This window comes from Leguminivora glycinivorella, chromosome 10 (assembly GCF_023078275.1).
Source record: "Leguminivora glycinivorella isolate SPB_JAAS2020 chromosome 10, LegGlyc_1.1, whole genome shotgun sequence".
Lineage (NCBI taxonomy): Eukaryota > Metazoa > Arthropoda > Insecta > Lepidoptera > Tortricidae > Leguminivora > Leguminivora glycinivorella.
In genome coordinates, this window is record NC_062980.1 from 6,521,099 (window position 1) to 6,542,581 (window position 21,483).

At 38.1% G+C, this 21,483-nt stretch overlaps 1 protein-coding gene across 1 annotated transcript in view; it reads right to left on the reverse strand.

Moving 5' to 3' along the window:
• The window catches only part of LOC125230116 (UNC93-like protein), a 60,905-nt gene that overhangs the window by 23,583 nt on the left and 15,839 nt on the right, over positions 1 to 21,483 (reverse strand). Inside the window, exons 2-5 of the mRNA XM_048135144.1 lie at positions 8,022 to 8,248; positions 5,231 to 5,393; positions 4,623 to 4,746; positions 88 to 236 (exon numbers count right to left, since the gene is read on the reverse strand). Coding sequence (XP_047991101.1) covers positions 88 to 236; positions 4,623 to 4,746; positions 5,231 to 5,393; positions 8,022 to 8,242 — 657 coding nt within the window. The 5' untranslated portion in view covers positions 8,243 to 8,248. The remainder of the gene's footprint in view (positions 1 to 87; positions 237 to 4,622; positions 4,747 to 5,230; positions 5,394 to 8,021; positions 8,249 to 21,483) is intronic.

Consider the following 21,483-nt stretch of genomic DNA (forward strand, 5'->3'; position numbering starts at 1 on the left):
GTCACTACCTCGCCCAGCAACAATGGCTAAACTATATACATAATGTCTTGTGAAACTAACCGTGGATTATTCAAATATTATACTTACATGAGCCTCGCTTCCACTACAGAAGTTGACTCCACAGATGGAGCCAAAGTCGACTTGTGGAGCAGTGATGTTGCTAACCAGCGCGGCTGCGGTCGGGGCTATCGTCTCGTTGGCGTATGTCACTACCTCGCCCAGCGACGATGACAAAACTGTTGGAAACGAATTAAATGTAACGTATTATTTACTACTAATCATGACGTGATCATGAACCACCATAAGCTCATTTCACCAAACCCAAGCCAAACCGTCTTATTGTAAGTAGATCGAAATTCGCTTGTCACTGATAGGGTTTCCTTGGTGACGAACTTGTTACCATTTTATTAGACACTGACATAATTATTACATCTTGTACTGACACTGACTGAAATAGCATGACACGTTCGTACGTTTCCGTAACAATACGAAGGCAAATCTTTTCGCACTACATCTGTAAGAGCGTGCGACTTTCGATCCGGAGGTCGCGGGTTCGAACCCGGCTCGTACCAATGAGTTTTTCTGAACTAAGTGCGACATGTCATTTGATATTTACTGGCAAGAGCGCTTTTTGGTGAAGGAAAACATCGTGAGTAAACCGGACTACTTCCAATAAGGCCTAGTTGCCCTTCGGGTTGGAAGGTCACATGTCAGTCGCTTTCGTAAAAACTAGTGCCTACGCCAAATCTTGGGATTAGTTGTCAAAGCGGACCCCAGGTTCCCATGAGCCCTGGCAAATGCCGGGATAACGCAAGGAGGATGATGAGACACTGACATATGTGTATAGTGACAAAGTTTAGTTAGTGTTTAAACCGTTCTATAAGCATTATTAACGATAGACCTTACAGGTTTGAAAGATTCAAACGAATTACCTGCCAATTGGGTCATGAATCAGTTGGTTCGATAGTACTTAGCTGAATACTTGATTACCCTTTGTGGTACAGAACCTTAATAACAACAATAGGTCTATATTTACCTTGTCTGTCCTTGAGACATTTCCTTAACATTTCTTAATATTTCAATTTCATCTTAAAATAACCCAAGGTCGTGAATGACACAACACTTTCTCAGAAGAAGGCAGTTATCGCGTAGACAAAAAAAGAAATTGTATTGTGTTATATTGATTGTATTGCATTTTCGTGATGTACTTCATACGTCAAAATGCTCTTCTGAAATATTATGTAGATTAATGTATGCATAGCTGCAAACAAAGTAGACCGATTCTACATAATTGTCATTGTATAGTTAGTTTCAATTAAATTATGAATCATAAATAACTATAGGCGTGATTAAATTGACCTCAAGCTTACTTAAGCTCCGTGTTTGCTCCTGCAGCAAAAAATTGTATCTAACTATAAAAAATATAGCAATATTATGCTGTAAAGCATGTCAGTTACACTTATGTAGGTATTTAGGCTTATTGGATACTTAGCAAAGACGAGTGAATAATAAAGACGATACCAAATATAATTAGCTGTGTTTCCTGTATTATGTTCAGTAACTTTTTATAGATGGCATCACATAGTTTCGAAAAAATGACTTGACCTGTACTTTACCAGGCGTGACACACTCAAAAAAATACTCTAACAGACATATTCATAACATCATAACTCATAACTTCGTAAGGTAAAATCTTCTACTTATGTATTATTTGACTTGCAAGGAATATTTATTTTTTATACAAGGGGGCAAAGTTGTATTTTAACGCCGAGTGTGGAATTGAAAAACGAGCAAGTGAAAGGACTCTATAGTTGAACCACGAGCGAAGCGAGTAGTTCGAGAATAGAATCCTGAACTTGCGAGTTTTTTAACACACAAGAAGTAAAATACATTTGCACCCGAGTGTAACACAAAACTTTTCCCCTCACTGTAGCGAGGAAACTACGACGTAAAAAATGCGTTTATCACTGCTTCCAGTAGTTCCACAGGTGGTAAATCATCTTTATTACTAGATTCACCTACTTTTATCAATTTGAAGCAGTTAATTTGACTTTATTCAAGGTCAAATTACTTTACCCATTAGTGGATAAAATGCGTTTAAACCCGCTGGTATTAAAGGACAAAACACGCGTTTCCGAGCTAGTGAGGGGAAAACATAATTATTTTCCAAGTAAACCCCAGATGTTCACGCCATCTAAACCTTATGTGGAAATTTACAGTCTATGTACAGCTTGTCACAACCAGGGGCGGCTCACTCCGCGATTCTATCGCCGCGCTACAAGTACATGTCAGCGGCCGCGAGTTCGCGGCCCATTCATTGGCGACGAACTTTGCGCGGCGCAATAAAATTCAATGTTGGCTGCTCACGTGCGGTCCGTTTGTTAATGTAGGTAAGAATTTAGAATGGCGGCATTTTGTGAACATCAAAGGAGTGAGCCTTCTGTACTTGTACTATTATATATTCTGTGTCACAACTAAGTATGTAAGTAACTAAGCAATTTTAACTGCATTATAAAATTTAACCACATGCCACAGCTGGACTGGAATGGATCTATTCAAATCAATAGTTAAATAATGATTCATTAATGATAATTGGTTTAATGACACCGGTCAATATAAAAACTATAGTGGGCCAATATATAAGTCATCGACACCAGTCGCTGTCGGAAGGTCGAGGTCAAATACCGATCGATATCGATCTGTAAGTTGAGATATAATGCCAGCTGCCGACCACACTTTAAGCAACTACACCTACTAACTGTGCCTGCTTTATACATTTTAGAGACAGTATTGTTTGTACGAAAAAATTTACACCTTTACACACGTGTTACAAGCGTAAGACATTGTGATAAACTTTACCCTGTTCCTGGCAAATCAGCTCTTTTCCAGAAGAGCATTTTCTCAATGGCGCCGAAAATCTATAACGGTTTGCCTAAATCATTAAGGTTGGTAAATGATGAAGTCGTTTTTAAGAAATTGTTAATTAAGTTTTTGCATGAGCACTGTTTTTATTCAATGAAGGAATTTTTTAATATTAAGGAATGACTTTTATGACAACGATTATTCAAATTAATTACTTGATATAATATTACCTAATTTAATTATTTATTTTGACCTCAGATAATTTTATAACTTTAATTTTGTATTGTAAATATGATGTAAATAGTTTTGTAAATATTAATGTTTTAATTTAGGTAGGTATTTTTATAATTTGCATGCCATATGGGTCAATGCACTGATACCATGTATATATTTCCACCATTATACTATGATGTACGTGCTAAAATGCAAATAAAAGTTTTGAAGTTTGAAGTTTAAATACGTAACTGGGCCCGTAGCCGTAGCCGAATAGCTTTCTTCAAATGTAGTCTGGCTCTGTCGCGCCAATACGCAAGAGCGATAGAGATAGATAGCTACGAAAGAGATATTATCGTGAGCGTCTCGTGAGCGGTTGTGCATTCGGCTACGCACACAGGATTGAAAGTCAAGGTGGAAGTGAGATAGGTTTAAATGGATTGCGATAGATTTTAAACTTCGCATCGATTCGAGTTTGATATCATGTACAATGGCGGAACTAAAATCTATATACAAATGAATAGGCATAATAATTAAGTCGTGAACACAGATATCATATACCATAGATCAAGCAAACGTATCTACTTAGCGTGTCAAATGAACTCAGTGAAATCCACTGAGTTGTCCGTCTTTACTCGCAGCTTGCAGCTTTCGGGCGTCAATTTTTGTAAGTTGAAGTCAACCAAAACATAAAAAATGCCTCGTTACGTGATATTCAATTGCAACAACACAAAAATTATGAACAATCAAGAGCCTGAGACATATTTAAAATTACAGGCAAGAATCAACTTCAGTACAAAATTTGACACGCTCGGCCCCGAATTTGTTTCTTCTATCTAAATTAAGTTCTGTGGACACGTGTCACGGGACGACATTAACTCTGCGGATTTCTGGCCGGCACCACATGCCTGGTCGTGAATATCTTAATTAGATAGGTACTTAGTGACTTAATTTGGAACCACGTTTTATATTTAATTGAAGCGTTAAATTCCGGATAGAATGCACACTTTATTTTTATAATCACTCTGATGTTCAATTTTTTTTATTTTATCTAACTGAGCACATTGCGGTTTAGTGGCCCTAGTTCCTCGCGATACAGTGATAAAGTTCTGTACCGTTTGCTTTGACAATGACAATATTAAACGTAGGTATTTCTATCTATAAACCGAACTAAGGTATATCTCACTAGATACAGCCATACATACAAGTAACAGCCGTTGGAAAAACAATTTGCTTGCAATGCCTTATTAATAGGTAACTGAAAGTGCGTTTTCACATTATCCTATCCGATATCGGATGTCGGAAGGATTTCAATAGAAAAAATCCAAGATGGCGCCTGTGGTGTATGGTATATCGGTCCGACATCCGATATCGGATCGGATAATGTGAAAACGCACTTACGCGAGGTTAATCAGTAATCTATATATCAACTCACACTTATATTCCCAAAAGGGCCGCTAATAAAACTGCACAAGTTTTAGCAACCTAGGGGTAGGAAGAAAAAGCAGGGAGTTTTAGTAAGTAACATTAGTATGAAATAATCTTACTGGCTGAAGAGATGAGGTTGCCCCAGATCTGCGCCATCTGGTAGAACATGAAGAAGAGACCGAAGAACCGCACTACCAGCACGTCTGCAGGCACCCCCGACAGACGCTCATAGGGCTCCGCTACCTGTGAAGGGGAACACACAAATTGAATGTTCGATTTTACACCAAATAACTGAAATAACTCTAGCTTTATACTATTTCCATAAAGTAACTGTAAATTGATAGAAAACGCCAATCGGATTTTATACTCATGCGAGTTTCTGTGGAATCTTTGTGCAGTTTTTTTTACACCGTTGCTATCATATAATGTATTGTAACAAAATGTGAGACAATCCCTTTGGTAGGCAAGATAGGCCACGGATAGATTGATACTTACTCTTGGCACCTCACAGCGGCCCTCCGCTGAATCCCACCATCATGCCGCTACATCAGCGTGATAGATAGATTCGTAAGTAGAACCACGCCACGCCGCGAACAAAATATCCACTAGGAAGAACATACCAAAAATATATCTACACTTGACACACCACAAAGCCAACTGACACGCTTATGTAACTAGGGGTAGAACTATGTCATCATGTTCACTAAGAAACAAATACTTTACTCACCACAGACAGAAAAGTGCATTTTGCGCACCACAAAGGGCCACCTCCAAAGCCAACCATCATCCCAGCTGGTACTAGCGTGTAGAGTTTTGGGTAAAACTGCGCCGCTATGAACGGCATGTACGCTAGAAAGGACAACGCTATTGTCCATTTGCAGCCCAGCCATCTGAGGAGATATAATGTTTTTAATTAGAGTTAAAACCCGATAAATCGACATTATTTTTCGTTGAAATAATAACTTTAGGGAAACTGCATATAAATAATGTAGTTCGAATTTCAAAAACCAGATCAGATTGCTCAAGTTTATCGGGTTTGGCCACTAACCCTTCGAATTATTAGGAAATGATTCCATTTATTTCATTGCAAAGGAAAACATTTTAAAAATAGAACAGCGAATCGAAATTAGAAATTACGGGGGAGATTTTTAATTCTTGTCTTATCATGCGTGCCAGATTATTTTCTATCTAGCTTCCATGTCACAAAGTACAATATCGTTTTCTTTGTTACCTCGTAGTTTGGTGACCTCTCCATAATTTCAATTTAATTGACATCGTCCCTGTTTGCCGATCCGGCGACGGTAATATTAGGCGTCATTCAAAACACAGAGATTTCGAAGAAATCGCTGTAATGATAGGGCAACTTAATTTCGTTGTACCAAGTACCAACTTACAATGTTCTACATCAGCAACGAGTGGAAACGAAACCCAAAGAGTTACATGTATAAAAAAAGCGACTGAGAGACACAAGAATCCATAGTTATTCCTTTGGGAAGAGACAAGATTCTTTAGATAGAGGAGGACGTTTGTTTGTCGTGATTTTTCAACACATCGTCTTATATAGGTTACCTAAACTGTGCGTGTATTTATTTACTTTTATGTCATTTTTATCTTGTATGTATGTTATGCTCTTCAATGCTTACGAATAAATTAATTTTATTTTATGCTAGGCAAGCAGAGTGATGGCCAGGTGGACCAAAATGTTGGCTCTTTCGGATGTAAAAAGCGCCTGGCATCCGTTGGCTCGTTGGGTGGACGACATACGAAAAACTGGATGAGATTAACCCAGGACCGGGATAAGTGGCGTACACAAAGGGAGGCCTATGCTTAACAGTTGGCGATTAACGGCTGAAATGATGATGAGGATGATGATTTTATTCTTATAATTTGGCACTTTTGTTGACACTTTTGTGAACCATAAGTACTGCTGCGAGATAAAATCTATCAATGACCAGTAATAATGTTGCTTTTGCTAGTAAATACTAGAAAATGTTTGTAATTTTATACTACCAGCACTTCCCATATAATCTACAGTCCCAAAACCTTGCGTGCTACTCAAAACTGCAGTTATCAACAATAAAAATGTCGTACAGTGTCGGCCTTGTTGCTATCTTAGATACGGATAGAATGTACAAAATAATATTTGTATATTAAAGACTCAGCCTCGCTAGATTTAATTGAGTTTAAACGTGGCCAATTATGATTCTATAACAGTGCGGGTTGTCAATGGCGATTGATTATATTCTGAAATATGTGCCGGCTGCCTTTGACATTAATAGCCTCGCGATTGAATTAAAATGAGCTGTTTGAAAAAAAAAAACTATCGGTTATCGGTTGTTATGTTGTAATTCATATTCGAGCTTTATTTACTTCAAATATTCGAATTAAATGAAATCACAGTATCTTTAAGGAGCTTGCCAAGCGCCTCGTCGACGCGACAGGAGACAAGAAGGCTGGCACTTACCTAGCGCAACGCATAGGCATTGCCGTTCAACGTGGCAATGCCGCCAGCCTTCTTGGCACCTTACCACAGGGAACCGATTTAGAGCCGATTTTTTATTTATAAAGTATTTATTATATTATTTTTATAGTTACTTAGGGTAGTATAGTTTTTAAGTTAGTTTTATGTCATCATGGTATTTTTAGCTTTTATTGAAATTGATAATTTATATTTTTAAAGCTTATTAGAAAGTAATTCAGTCTATAACGTGTAAAAGAAAAAAGTTTAATGAAATCTACATCATCATTCTCTAATCTGTTTTATAATCCTACGCTTAATTCAATTCAATTCAATTCAAAAAAAATATTTCAGGAAAATGACCCATAGATACACATAAACAAATACTGACATTACAATAAATACTGACATATACATTACAATAATGACTGTAGCAGAGATTCAGGAAGCTTACCTGATAACCACAGCAGGCAGCAGTATATTCGACAATATCAGCGAGAAGTATATAGCAGCCAGGGTAATCACCCCAGCACCTGCATCGCTGTTCACAGAACTCTGTAGATTAGCAGCTCCGTGGAAAGCGGTAAGCTGGACCATGAACACAAACCTTAACATGAAGATATCGCTGTTATATCCTACATTAAAAGACTAGCAGTAAATCAGGTAACTTACCTGATAACCACAGCAGGTAGCACTATATTCGACAGTATCAGGGAGTTCACAGAGCTCTGAAGATTAGCAGCTCCGTGGAAAGCGGTAAACTAGACCATGAACACAAACCTTAACACGAAGATATCTCTGTTAAATTCTACATTAAAAGACTAGCAGTAAATCAGGGAGCTTTGATAACCACAGCAGGCAGCAGTATATTCGACAGTATCAGGGAGAAGTATATAGCGGCCAGGGTAAACGCACCAGCACCTGCATCACTGTTTACAGAACTCTGAAGATTAGCAGCTCCGTGGAAAGCGGTAAGCTGGACCATGAACGCAAACCTTAACATGAAAATATCGCTGTTATATTCTATATTAAAAAACTAACAGTAAATCAGGGAGCTTACCTGATAACCACAGCAGGCAGCAGTATATTCGACAGTATTAGAGAGAAGTATATAGCGGCTAGGGTAAACGCCCCAGCACCTGCATCACTGTTCACAGAACTCTGAAGATTAGCAGCACCATGGAAGGCAGTAAACTGGACCATGAACGCGAAACCTAGGACGAAGATGTTGCGGTTGATTCGCCATTTTTCGTTCACGCCAAACACCACTTCGGTCGGCATTTTGACCTGGAAACAGAGGAATAGTCAGTTGATTTGTATGTCATATCCGCCATAAACGGACTCGTTACACAGTAAAGTAGGTACTAATTATAAAAGTAACAAAAAAAAGGTAGTTGTTAGCCTAAGAGACTGCTAACGGCGGCAGTTGGACTTATTCAAACTCTTTATGTCTTTGGTAGTTCATGCAGATTTACCGCCACATGCCATGCCCCTATTATAAAATTTATAACATGACACAAAATATTGGGGTAACTTCGAAAGTTACATAAAAATGACCATTTATTTCCATCATATCAAGATTCCCCTTTCGAAATTACCAGAGCATTTCTGTGCTTCGAAATTACCCCAATGCACCCTATAAGGGTCACCTGTACCCTGTACCACCGAAAATGGAGGGTTAACCCGAGGTTAACCCACCATTTTATATGAAATTTGACAGCTGACAGCCCACTAACCTTGAGTTAAGCGGGTGGTGCAAGTGGACCTTAGCAATTTATTAAACAATTCCAAGGGGTTTTAAAAAGTAATGAAGTTTTTTTGCTAGTATCACCGTCCCTCATTGAAAAGGACTGTTTTCAACCAATCATGATACCTATTGTATTGATATAAATATTCCACAAGTCTTTGTGTTGCCGTGCCGCCTTCGCGTCGCCTTGCTGGTGGAAATGTATTTAAGGGGCTCCACAGTCCACACGGTTTTCATCGATTTTTGACAAGTTTTGAGTTGAAACTCCTAATTTTCACTAGAGGTAGAGAATTATAAGACCAATTTCCATCTGTTCTTCAATTTTTTATCTCTATTCGTAAGAGCTATATTTAAAAAAAAACACTTTTCTTAGAATTCAAGAGAGATTTTAATTTTAAAGTAATTCAAGCAAAAATTATGACCAAAAAACCTGTTTTTGACCCTAAAATTGTTCTACTTTGATGCCAAATATCACATAAACAATGAGCTGTGAAGTAATTATGAGATACTATTTTGTTTAGAGACACCTATCATAATATCAATGGATTCAAATCGAAGGTCATTAGCGCAGGGAACGCCCTTAATAAACACGTTTACCTAATCTGCCTACACTTGGGGAATTCCTTCATCAACCATCTAAGTAATGAGTGTCTTGGAAAAGTTCTTGCCTACAGTTTTACCTAAACTCGCATTGCTTTTATTGGACGACCGCTATGGCCTAATCGGTACTAGTGGCCCTGCCTGCTAAGCCGATTGTCCTAGGTTCAAATCCCGATGAGGACATTTATTTGTGTGATGAAGGCAAAGTCATGGATGTTTTCTACGTATTTTATATGAGTAACATGAGATTATTTTAACTATTGAAAGTTTCTTAGTAACCCTCAGTGAGCGAGTCCGACTTGAACTTTGCCGGTTTTTTGTTCATACCTACCTACTACAAACATAAGTAGATACGTACTTCCATTATGACATATTATATGGCTAGTCTATTTAACTTTTAAATGTCAATAATATTATAATTTAAAATTTAATCCTTCCGGACATGTCACCAAAGGACTACAGATACAGTTACATTACAATAGCAAACAAAGTCGTGCCGTTCTCTCCCCTCAAGGACAACCTTACACGATCTAGGACCAGTTTACAGACTATTTGTATCAAAGAATGCCACTGCAAATAAACAAACAGCGGTATGGATTAATATTACGAGTAACTGTAGTAACAATACGGAACCCGTACTGGACACTTTACGCGCTTAAACTAACTCTGCGCTTTTCAAAACGACACGACACTTCTGGGAAAACTATGTACGTACTAAGGCTGTAATACCTATCTAACCAAACAGATAACAAAACTAAACCTAAATAAAACACACACGCCGAACTTACCTAATGGCAATCAGCACTAAATTTGAAAAAAAAATGTAGGCAACGTCTATAATTATAGTCGCGTCTTCGCCTCGGCTAGTCTGTCGCCCGTTGCTACGTCCGCGGATCTTTCGCATACTAGGGTATCAATATTGGCACGTGCGGTTAAACGACAACTTTGCTCCCTTATGAAACAATAGTTATTTGTTTTACAAGGGGGCAAAGTAGTTGTTTAACCGCAGGTGCCAATATTGATACCTGAGCAAGCGAAAGATTCCAATATTGAACCGCGAGCGTAGCGAGTGGTTCAAAAAGTGGAATCTTGAGCGTTGCGAGGGTATCAAGGCACGAAGGTTAAACAAACTTTGCCACCGAGTGAAACACAAAATTTTTCACCACACCAACACGAACAAAATACTGACTATAAAACATCAAAATAAATCAAATTCATCAATTTATTCAATATTTTTGATTCAAAATCATCATTTATAGGGTAAAATCTAGCAGACATATTAAGACATCGGGTTAAAATTTGCATGAAATTACTTTGCCCCCTTGTGGATAAAATGCAATTTTGCTATCTGTTTTCGAATAGCAAAGAATGCCTTTACCAGTTGGTGTGGTGAAAAACTATTTCTAAGTATGTAGACACACATGTCTCTAAGTCTAGCGGTTACGTAATGATATTTTCAGTACAGATGGTGGTTTTTTTACGCACTAGTGCGAGAAGTGGTTCATTATATGTCAGGTCGAAACTTCGGAGGTCCATCTGTACTGAAAAACGTCGTTCGATACACGTGCGAAAAGGGAATTCGTAACTCGTGTCGATTTAAAACACTCCCTTCGGTCGTGTTTTAATTTATCGCCACTCGTTTCGAACTTCCTCTTTTTCGCACTTGTATCGAAATGTACTATTTCCCTTCACTAGCTCGGAAACACGTGTTTTGTCCTTTAATACCAGCGGGTAAAAACGTATTTTATCCACTAGTGGATAAAGTAATTTAACCTTGAATATAGTCAAATTTTCTGCTTTAAAACTGATAAAAGTGGATGTATGTATTGGATGTAAAGATGATTATTACAATAGTACAATAGTTATTTGTTATACAAGGGGGCAAAGTTGTATTTTAACGCCGAGTGTGGAGTTGAAAAACGAGCAAGTGAAAGGATTCTATAGTTGAACCACGAGCGAAGCGAGTGGTTCGAGAATAGAATCCTGAACTTGCGAGTTTTTTAGCACACGAGAAGTAAAATACATTTGCACCCGAGTGTAACACAAAACTTTTCCCCTCACTATAGCGAGGAAACTACAAGTCCAAGTCCAAGTCCAAGTCCAAAGTGTTTTATTTGTAAGTATATGTCAAACTGATTACAGTGGTGGTAAACAATATCATATATGTAGCACTATACTCTGCCTGATGGCGTACAAAAACTTCATTATGTCCTTACATACTAACATGCGAAATTGATTTTACGTAACTATATTCAACATAAATTGGGAAATTGAGTAATAATTAGTTATAATATAATTAATATTGAAATTCATATCAGGCCGTGGGCATTAAAAATTATGTAGCAAAAATTCAGAAATAGAATAAAAACAATTATCAATTAAAAATGTCAAAGTTTACGTTTAAATTCATTTAAGGGTAACATTCTAAAACTAACAGGGAATTTGTTATAAATCTTACTAGCTAAGCAGAATACACTTTTGCGCATTAAGGCAGTTTTTGCGAAAACAGGAAATAGATTCTGAGGGTACCTGGAATCTCTAGTAAATACCTCGGAAACCGTCCTGAATAGTGTTGGGTTTGTTTTAATAAACATCATAATTTCAAAAATGTATAGGCACGGAAAAGTCAAAATATTTAATTCTTTAAAATGTGGCACACAGCTATCTGTTAAGTGAAGCCCTCGAATTGCTTTCACACATTTCTTCTGCGCTATAAAGACGGCTTCTCTGTTGACCGAGTTACCCCAGTAAATGAGCCCATATCGTAAGGTAGAGCCAACGAAACTGTGATAAGCCATAAGCACAGCTTCCGTGCTAACTTGCTTCGAGAGTTTGTATAGAGCGAAAGCATATTTATTTAATTTTTTACAAACTGTCTCCGTATGTGCTGCCCAATTCAAGTGATTGTCAATCCGTACTCCCAAAAAATTTGTGTTGTTTACAGACTCTATAATCGTTCCTTCATAATTACAATCAAAAGGTCTTAAAACTTTTCTTTGATGAAAATGCATTATTTTTGTTTTGCTTAAATTTATCATTAAATTATTGTTCTTAAGCCATTCAATGATATTACATAAAGTGTGATTAATTTCATATTCATAGTCCTTATCCTCTTTGAGATCAATTACTACTGTGCTGTCGTCAGCGTAAAGAACCATTGGATAGTTAATGTGACGAGGAAGGTCATTAATATACAGCAAGAATAAAAGCGGACCTAATACACTTCCCTGCGGGACCCCACACACCAAATCTCGCTTGTCAGACCTGTAACAGACTTGCATTTGTGACTTGAGACAAATTTGCGACAGCTCCGTGTACTGCTCTCTACCACTTAAATACGATTTCATGAGATTCAGTACATTGCCACGAATACCATAGGCACTGAGCTTCTTGAGAAGTATTGAGTGATCAACGTAGTCAAATGCCTTTGTCATGTCCATATATATAGCACATACATGCTCGCCCTTATCCATTTTTGTCATAATGGGCTGCAATAAATGAAATATGGCCATATTAATAGTTTTTTGCTTGCGAAAGCCTTTTTGCTCTGACGCAAATAGGTTATGTTTTTCGAGAAATCCGTATATAGCTTCGTGAATAACTTTCTCAAAGATTTTTGAGAAGACTGTGGCAAGGGCAATAGGTCTATAATTCGATAGGCTCGTCTTATCACCCTTTTTGTATAGTGGCTTTACAATTGTCATCTTAAGTGCATCAGGATAGACTCCTTGAGAAATGCTAAGATTTAGTATGTGACTTAATGGGTATGAAATAATATGTGACACATATTTAACTACTTTGGTACTAATTTCATCGTAACCTACACTATTAGTATTCTTCAATGTCGATATAATTTTCATTACACTATCAGCAGTAGTTAGTCTGACATATACGGAATGGGGACAATTAACATTTATGTTCTGATATGCTGTATTTTGGCTATTACACTGTGTTTGATCGACAAAAAAATCATTAAATGCATTGACAATCTTTCTTGGTTCAGTAATTACCATACCGTCTTTGATGACTCTACTTATAGGCTCTTTTGGGAAATTTTGTTTCGTTTTATTAATACAACGCAAAAAATGCGTTTATCACTGCTTCCAGTAGTTCCACAGGTGGTAAATCATCTTTATTACTAGATTCACGTACTTTTATCAATGGTAAAGCAGTTAATTTGACTTTATTCAAGGTCAAACTACTTTACCCACTAGTGGATAAAATGCGTTTTTACCCGCTGGTATTAAAGGACAAAACACGTGTTTCCGAGCTAGTGAGGGGAAAATAACTATTACTTCTGAAACGTTATTTGATCTGCTAAGTTGACGCTGACTGTACACACTGTTTCATAAAAGTATAATTTAAATTCAAGTCTCGTGCTGTCGATTTCCATTTGTTTTATTTTGATCACGACGTGACGTCACACCAGATTAATATATTAATTTCTAATCAATTCACGAAACAACGCTTGCTATTTAAATATTATCATAAAAAATCTAAGCAGATTCAAGCTTAGTTAGCATTTTAATGTCTTACTTACTATAGTCTATACATATACATTACATATAGTATTAGGTAAGCACACTGTGCTTCTAAATAGGCATATAGGTATATCGTGAATATAATTTTTCGTTCGATGGGCCATCGACAGTCGATAATTATGTATTCATCATCCTCCTTGCTTTATCCCAGCATTTGCCACGGCTCATGGGAGCCTGGGGTCCGCTTTCACAACTAATCCCAAGATTTGGCGTAGGCACTAGTTTTTACGAAAGCGACTGCCATCTGACCTTCCAACTCGAAGGGTAAACTAGACCTTATTGGAATTAGTCCGGTTTCCTTACGATGTTTTCCTTCAACGAAAAGCGACTGGCAAATATCAAATGACATTTCGCACATAAGTTTCGAAAAACTCATTGGTACGAGCCCGGGTTCGAATCGAACCCGCGACCTCCGGCCAACAGCGCTATTATAACAAATAACTATTATGACAACTAAATGGTAGTGGTAACATAATATACTCCTTGTTATGTTACGATGTAGTGCATTTAATTTAGATATACTGAATTTAAAAAAATATTTTTTTTTTCATTTATTTATTTATTTAAACTTTATTGCACAGTAAAAATATACAGTTACAAAAGGCGAACTTAATGCTACATGGCATTCTCTACCAGTCAACCTTTAGGCCAAACAGAGAAGACCAAAAAAGGTGCGGGATATGTAAAGAACACTAAAGACTTGATTTTATTGGACTACGTTATAGAAAAAAAAAATAGGGACTTATATTAATATATTTACCTATTTAAGACACTAATAACTATAATAAATACATATATTAATAATAAATACATATAAATTTCCTATTATAGATTTACATAAATATAACATAATTATATACATACATATACATTTAAATATATTTCATTCTGTTGCTGGACGTTGAAACTAGAAGAAAAAACTTGAATTGAAATGACTAATAAAACAACAAAATATACATATAGTTAGATTAGTTAGAAGTGTTAGTACCTAGTCAGTTTATCTTAGAACTGTATGTAGGATCAAGTTTAAAAGCATTTACAAGCGTGCAGCAGCTATTTAAGTGTTTTATTATCAATCTTGTTGATCTTAGAATAATTATTTAATTGTAAACGACACCAACACTGACACAGACCACTTTACGAAGCGCTTACGATGCCGACTAGGGCTTCCAATACCGGGATCCCGGTATCTCGGGATCCCGGGATCCCGCCTTTTTTTGGGCACATTTCAATACCGGTATTTTATTTAGTAATACCGGGATCCCGGTATTTTTAGAAACTAACAAATTATGCCAAATGAACGTAAATTACTCATCAAAAACGTTAAATTTCTGCATCACGATGGTTACTGCACGCGTAAATCTTGCTTCCTGCTCTCGTTTTTCGATTTGACACATTCTCTGTTTGGTGTTTTTGCAATATTTGAATGAAAATGATAGTTTTTTCGATGATTACATTGATAAAGAATTAAAGATACGTGTCAAAAGCATTCATTGAGGAGGGTCTGCCGCGAACATTTTTTGACACATTTGTTGCACTTGTTAATTCGCACGTAAGTGTAACAGAGAAGCAACACGTCAAACGTAGTTGCAACAGGCCACAGATCCTCTGTAAACAAATCGCCTTGATGCATCTATAATCTATATCATAGATATAACTTTTCAAAAAATTGGTTAATGCATACGAACTAACGTATACCGTAGTTACTCTATTTTTACTGTACAGTCAACCAATTTGAATACTAGGCCACTCTAGAACCCTGTCTCATTTACACCGTGTTCTATTTGCCATAGAAGTCACATTGACATTTGTTTTGTCTCCATCTGTATCTTTTGCTGAGGTGTGCCAATAAAGAGTACTCTATCTATTGACGTTTACTGTGCAAAGGTTTTACAGTGGCCTAGGATTCAAATTGGTTGACTGTACGTGTGCGTTAGTGTATTGAACTCTAGCTCAAAACTTTGCCGTAACATTCCCTATAGTAACGAAATTGGGAACTCACTACTCAACTATCAAAATGAAGAAAATTACTTTTCTTATCCGTAAATTAAGTGTTTCTATTCCGCGAAGTAATCTTTTTGATTTTGATTATCATTTCTGCAAAGTAATGTGTGATTCCATAGGTTATTTCTTAATGTGATTTTTAATCATCTATGTCGGACAATTTAGCTTTCTTGGCTAATTGTTCAATGATTTGGCGGATTTATTTTATTACTGCTTTAGCGCCTCTAGCGCTACGAAAAACAAAAATACCACAAAATTGTACCGTAGATATTGATTACTGTGTTTCCAAAAAAAAAACACCCATATTCTAATTTCAAAAGTCAATGTTGAAACTATAGTGTGTGTAATCGAGAAATGTTCTTAATACTTGTTATTTAATAAAGTGATATTATAGTTAAATCTACAGTACAATTACGCCATTAACACTGACTATAAAATGTAACACAGCATGAATGAGACACAGCTTCCTAGTATCACAGCCATACTAAAGAAGAGGCGACTGAGGTGGCTCGGGCATGTGTATCGAATGGAACGGACGTTTGCCACGTTAAATCCTGCTGGGGGAGGTTGCAGATGCAAAGAGACCGGTCAGACGGCCAATGCTGCGCTTTAAAGATTGCGTGAAGCGTGACATGGACACATTTGATATTCCATGCAACCAGTGGCAACGACTAGCCGAAGACCGACCCACGTGGCGCCGTGTTGTCCATGACGGTCAATCCAAGCACGCCAATGCCTGGTTCTCCTCCTTGAATGATAAACGCATGAGGCGTCACGAGCAGGCCTCTAACCCCCGCCCATCTGGGGGAGCATACACCTGCCGTGTGTGCGGACGAGGGATCCTCTCTCGAATTGGGCTATACAGCCACGAACGTAAGTGTCGCAAGGATGCTACTTGAATCGTCTGTTATTATATAGATGCAAAGGCCTGTTATTATTAAAATGTAAAAGTTTCTATTCCGCACGACCTTAAAGAGATCGATTTGGCTGATTTGGCATAAAACATGGTTTGCCATGGCCGCGTCTTCTTGCAAAATGTCCGATCTGGCGGCGATGTCTAACTTACAGAATCACCTGAGTAGAGATCTGGCGCTCTTTCCCGCTTGCTTTTATACTGCATCCTCGGTCCCACTCATAACAAAAATAAAGAGCACAGGGCGTAGCCCTTTGAACTATGTATAGGTACTTAAAAACAATAAAAGTTGAACCGACTTGGCCACATAAGTTTGCGAACCGTTTTGGGTTGAAATCGAAACTTTTGAAGTTGGAAATGTAATCGATTTGACCCATTTGTAAGTCGGATTGGCAAGATTCCGCTGTAGTATAACACGCATGAACAGTAACAAACGAAATTTTGAATAAAATTTGTTATTTTAAGCAAATTACTTGGTTCTTATATTTTCCCGATTTCAATACCGGGATCCCGGGATCCCGGTATTGAAATCGCCAATACCGGAATGAATACCGGTATTGGATAAGGTCCGGTATTTGGAAGCCCTAATATGGCCTCCTTGAAACATAGTGTCAGTACTGTCCGTGTAGGTAGGCCATAGGACCGGGGCCACTGAATCGTGGACCACGGTGGGTTCGGATACGGATCCCAAGCTAAACTATTAGGCTCGTAGCCGAATGGCATTTCTGCGACGCCAATCGCCATAGAAATGCAGTCTGGCTCTGTCGCGCCAATACGCAAGAGCGATAGAGATAGATTGCATTTCTGCGGCGTCTGGCGTCGCAGAAATGCCTTTCGGCTACGGGTCCTGAATTGAACTGATACTGAACTGACCTGGCTCCGTAGCCGAATGGCATTTCTGCGACGCGAAACGAAATCGAAACGTCGTAGAAAGGTAGTATGGCTCTGTCGCGTCAATACGCAAGACTCGCAAGAGCGATAGAGATAGATAGTTACGAAAGAGATACATATTATCATGAGCGCTTCGTGAGCGTTTGTGCGAAATGAAAACGAAACGCCGTGAAAGGTAGTCTGGCTCTGTCGCACCAATACGCAAGAGCGATAGAGATAGATATCTACGAGCGTTTCGTTTCGTGAGCGTTTGTGGATTCGGCTATGCACGCTGATAAAAATGTCGGCATTAGGGCTTCCAAATACCGGACCTTATCCAATACCGGTATTCATTCCGGTATTGGCGATTTCAATACCGGGATCCCGGGATCCCGGTATTGAAATCGGGAAAATATAAGAACCAAGTAATTTGCTTAAAATAACAAATTTTATTCAAAATTTCATTTGTTACTGTTCATGCGTGTTATACTACAGCGGAATCTTGCCAATCCGACTTACAAATGGGTCAAATCGATTACATTTCCAACTTCAAAAGTTTCGATTTCAACCCAAAACGGTTCGCAAACTTATGTGGCCAAGTCGGTTCAACTTTTATTGTTTTTAAGTACCTATACATAGTTCAAAGGGCTACGCCCTGTGCTCTTTATTTTTGTTATGAGTGGGACCGAGGATGCAGTATAAAAGCAAGCGGGAAAGAGCGCCAGATCTCTACTCAGGTGATTCTGTAAGTTAGACATCGCCGCCAGATCGGACATTTTGCAAGAAGACGCGGCCATGGCAAACCATGTTTTATGCCAAATCAGCCAAATCGATCTCTTTAAGGTCGTGCGGAATAGAAACTTTTACATTTTAATAATAACAGGCCTTTGCATCTATATAATAACAGACGATTCAAGTAGCATCCTTGCGACACTTACGTTCGTGGCTGTATAGCCCAATTCGAGAGAGGATCCCTCGTCCGCACACACGGCAGGTGTATGCTCCCCCAGATGGGCGGGGGTTAGAGGCCTGCTCGTGACGCCTCATGCGTTTATCATTCAAGGAGGAGAACCAGGCATTGGCGTGCTTGGATTGACCGTCATGGACAACACGGCGCCACGTGGGTCGGTCTTCGGCTAGTCGTTGCCACTGGTTGCATGGAATATCAAATGTGTCCATGTCACGCTTCACGCAATCTTTAAAGCGCAGCATTGGCCGTCTGACCGGTCTCTTTGCATCTGCAACCTCCCCCAGCAGGATTTAACGTGGCAAACGTCCGCTCCATTCGATACACATGCCCGAGCCACCTCAGTCGCCTCTTCTTTAGTATGGCTGTGATACTAGGAAGCTGTGTCTCATTCATGCTGTGTTACATTTTATAGTCAGTGTTAATGGCGTAATTGTACTGTAGATTTAACTATAATATCACTTTATTAAATAACAAGTATTAAGAACATTTCTCGATTACACACACTATAGTTTCAACATTGACTTTTGAAATTAGAATATGGGTGTTTTTTTTTTGGAAACACAGTAATCAATATTCTACGGTACAATTTTGTGGTATTTTTGTTTTTCGTAGCGCTAGAGGCGCTAAAGCAGTAATAAAATAAATCCGCCAAATCATTGAACAATTAGCCAAGAAAGCTAAATTGTCCGACATAGATGATTAAAAATCACATTAAGAAATAACCTATGGAATCACACATTACTTTGCAGAAATGATAATCAAAATCAAAAAGATTACTTCGCGGAATAGAAACACTTAATTTACGGATAAGAAAAGTAATTTTCTTCATTTTGATAGTTGAGTAGTGAGTTCCCAATTTCGTTACTATAGGGAATGTTACGGCAAAGTTTTGAGCTAGAGTTCAATACACTAACGCACACGTACAGTCAACCAATTTGAATCCTAGGCCACTGTAAAACCTTTGCACAGTAAACGTCAATAGATAGAGTACTCTTTATTGGCACACCTCAGCAAAAGATACAGATGGAGACAAAACAAATGTCAATGTGACTTCTATGGCAAATAGAACACGGTGTAAATGAGACAGGGTTCTAGAGTGGCCTAGTATTCAAATTGGTTGACTGTACAGTAAAAATAGAGTAACTACGGTATACGTTAGTTCGTATGCATTAACCAATTTTTTGAAAAGTTATATCTATGATATAGATTATAGATGCATCAAGGCGATTTGTTTACAGAGGATCTGTGGCCTGTTGCAACTACGTTTGACGTGTTGCTTCTCTGTTACACTTACGTGCGAATTAACAAGTGCAACAAATGTGTCAAAAAATGTTCGCGGCAGACCCTCCTCAATGAATGCTTTTGACACGTATCTTTAATTCTTTATCAATGTAATCATCGAAAAAACTATCATTTTCATTCAAATATTGCAAAAACACCAAACAGAGAATGTGTCAAATCGAAAAACGAGAGCAGGAAGCAAGATTTACGCGTGCAGTGACCATCGTGATGCAGAAATTTAACGTTTTTGATGAGTAATTTACGTTCATTTGGCATAATTTGTTAGTTTCTAAAAATACCGGGATCCCGGTATTACTAAATAAAATACCGGTATTGAAATGTGCCCAAAAAAAGGCGGGATCCCGGGATCCCGAGATACCGGGATCCCGGTATTGGAAGCCCTAGGCCATATCTAATGAATGTGCCTTATCTAGTGTGAGATCTAGATAGGCCTTAAACCTTCTAAGTAAGTACTTAAAAGTTGTAAGGTCGTAAAAAAATTGGCGGTTTTCCCGGATCGTTGTTCCAATACCATTGAATGATGCGTGTGTTCAACTGTTCACAACGCAAGTGATCTGTGGTTACAGGACCCATTCTAATTATCCATACTAATATTATAAATGGGAAAATGTGTGTGTCTGTTTGTTTGTCTGTCTTTCACGGCAAAATGGAGTGACGAATTGACGTGATTTTTTAAGTGGAGATGGTTGAAGGGATGGAGAATGACATAGGCTTCCTCTTCTTCTTCTAGGCTACTTTTTGTCTATTTCTAACCCCCCCACTTCCCTAAAATGGGGGATGGAAGTTTATATGGAGCATTCCGCAATTTTCGAACTTAACGCGAGCGAAGCAGCGGGCGAAAGCTAGTATTTACATAAATGTTAAAGATTTTTCATAATTAATCCACATTTATGTAGGTTAAGTACCCGTAAAACATGTTCAACACCGTTTGAGATATCGTTACAAAAAAGTTCGCGAAGGCATAAAGTCTATCTCTTACTATAAGAAAATCTACCCATTCTTATACTCAACTCCGGTGCGAAGCCGGGTCGGGTCGCTTTACTTTAGTACCTACTCATAAAGTACGAATCACACCGAAGAACAATTTTATTTTCCCCTCACTAGCTCGGAAACACGTGTTTTGTCCTTTAATACCAGCGGGGAAAAACGCATTTTATCCACTAGTGGGTAAAGTAATTTGACCTTGAATAAAGTCACATTAACTGCTTGTTGATAAAAGTAGGTGAATCTAGTAATAAAGATGATTTACCACCTGTGGAACTACTGGAAGCAGTGATAAACGCATTTTTTGCGTTGTAGTTTCCTCGCTATAGTGAGGGGAAAAGTGTTGTGTTACACTCGGGTGCAAATGTATTTTACTTCTCGTGTGTTAAAAAACTCGCAAGTTCAGGATTCTATTCTCGATTCTATAGACTCCTTTCGCTTGCTCGTTTTTCAATTCCACACTCGGCGTTAAAATACAACTTTGCCCCCTTGTATAACAAATAAATAACTATTGCATGTTATGAGCGCGCGAGCGCCTACACAACGTGCAAAACGAAATAATAGTAATAATCTAACCTTGACAATCGATTG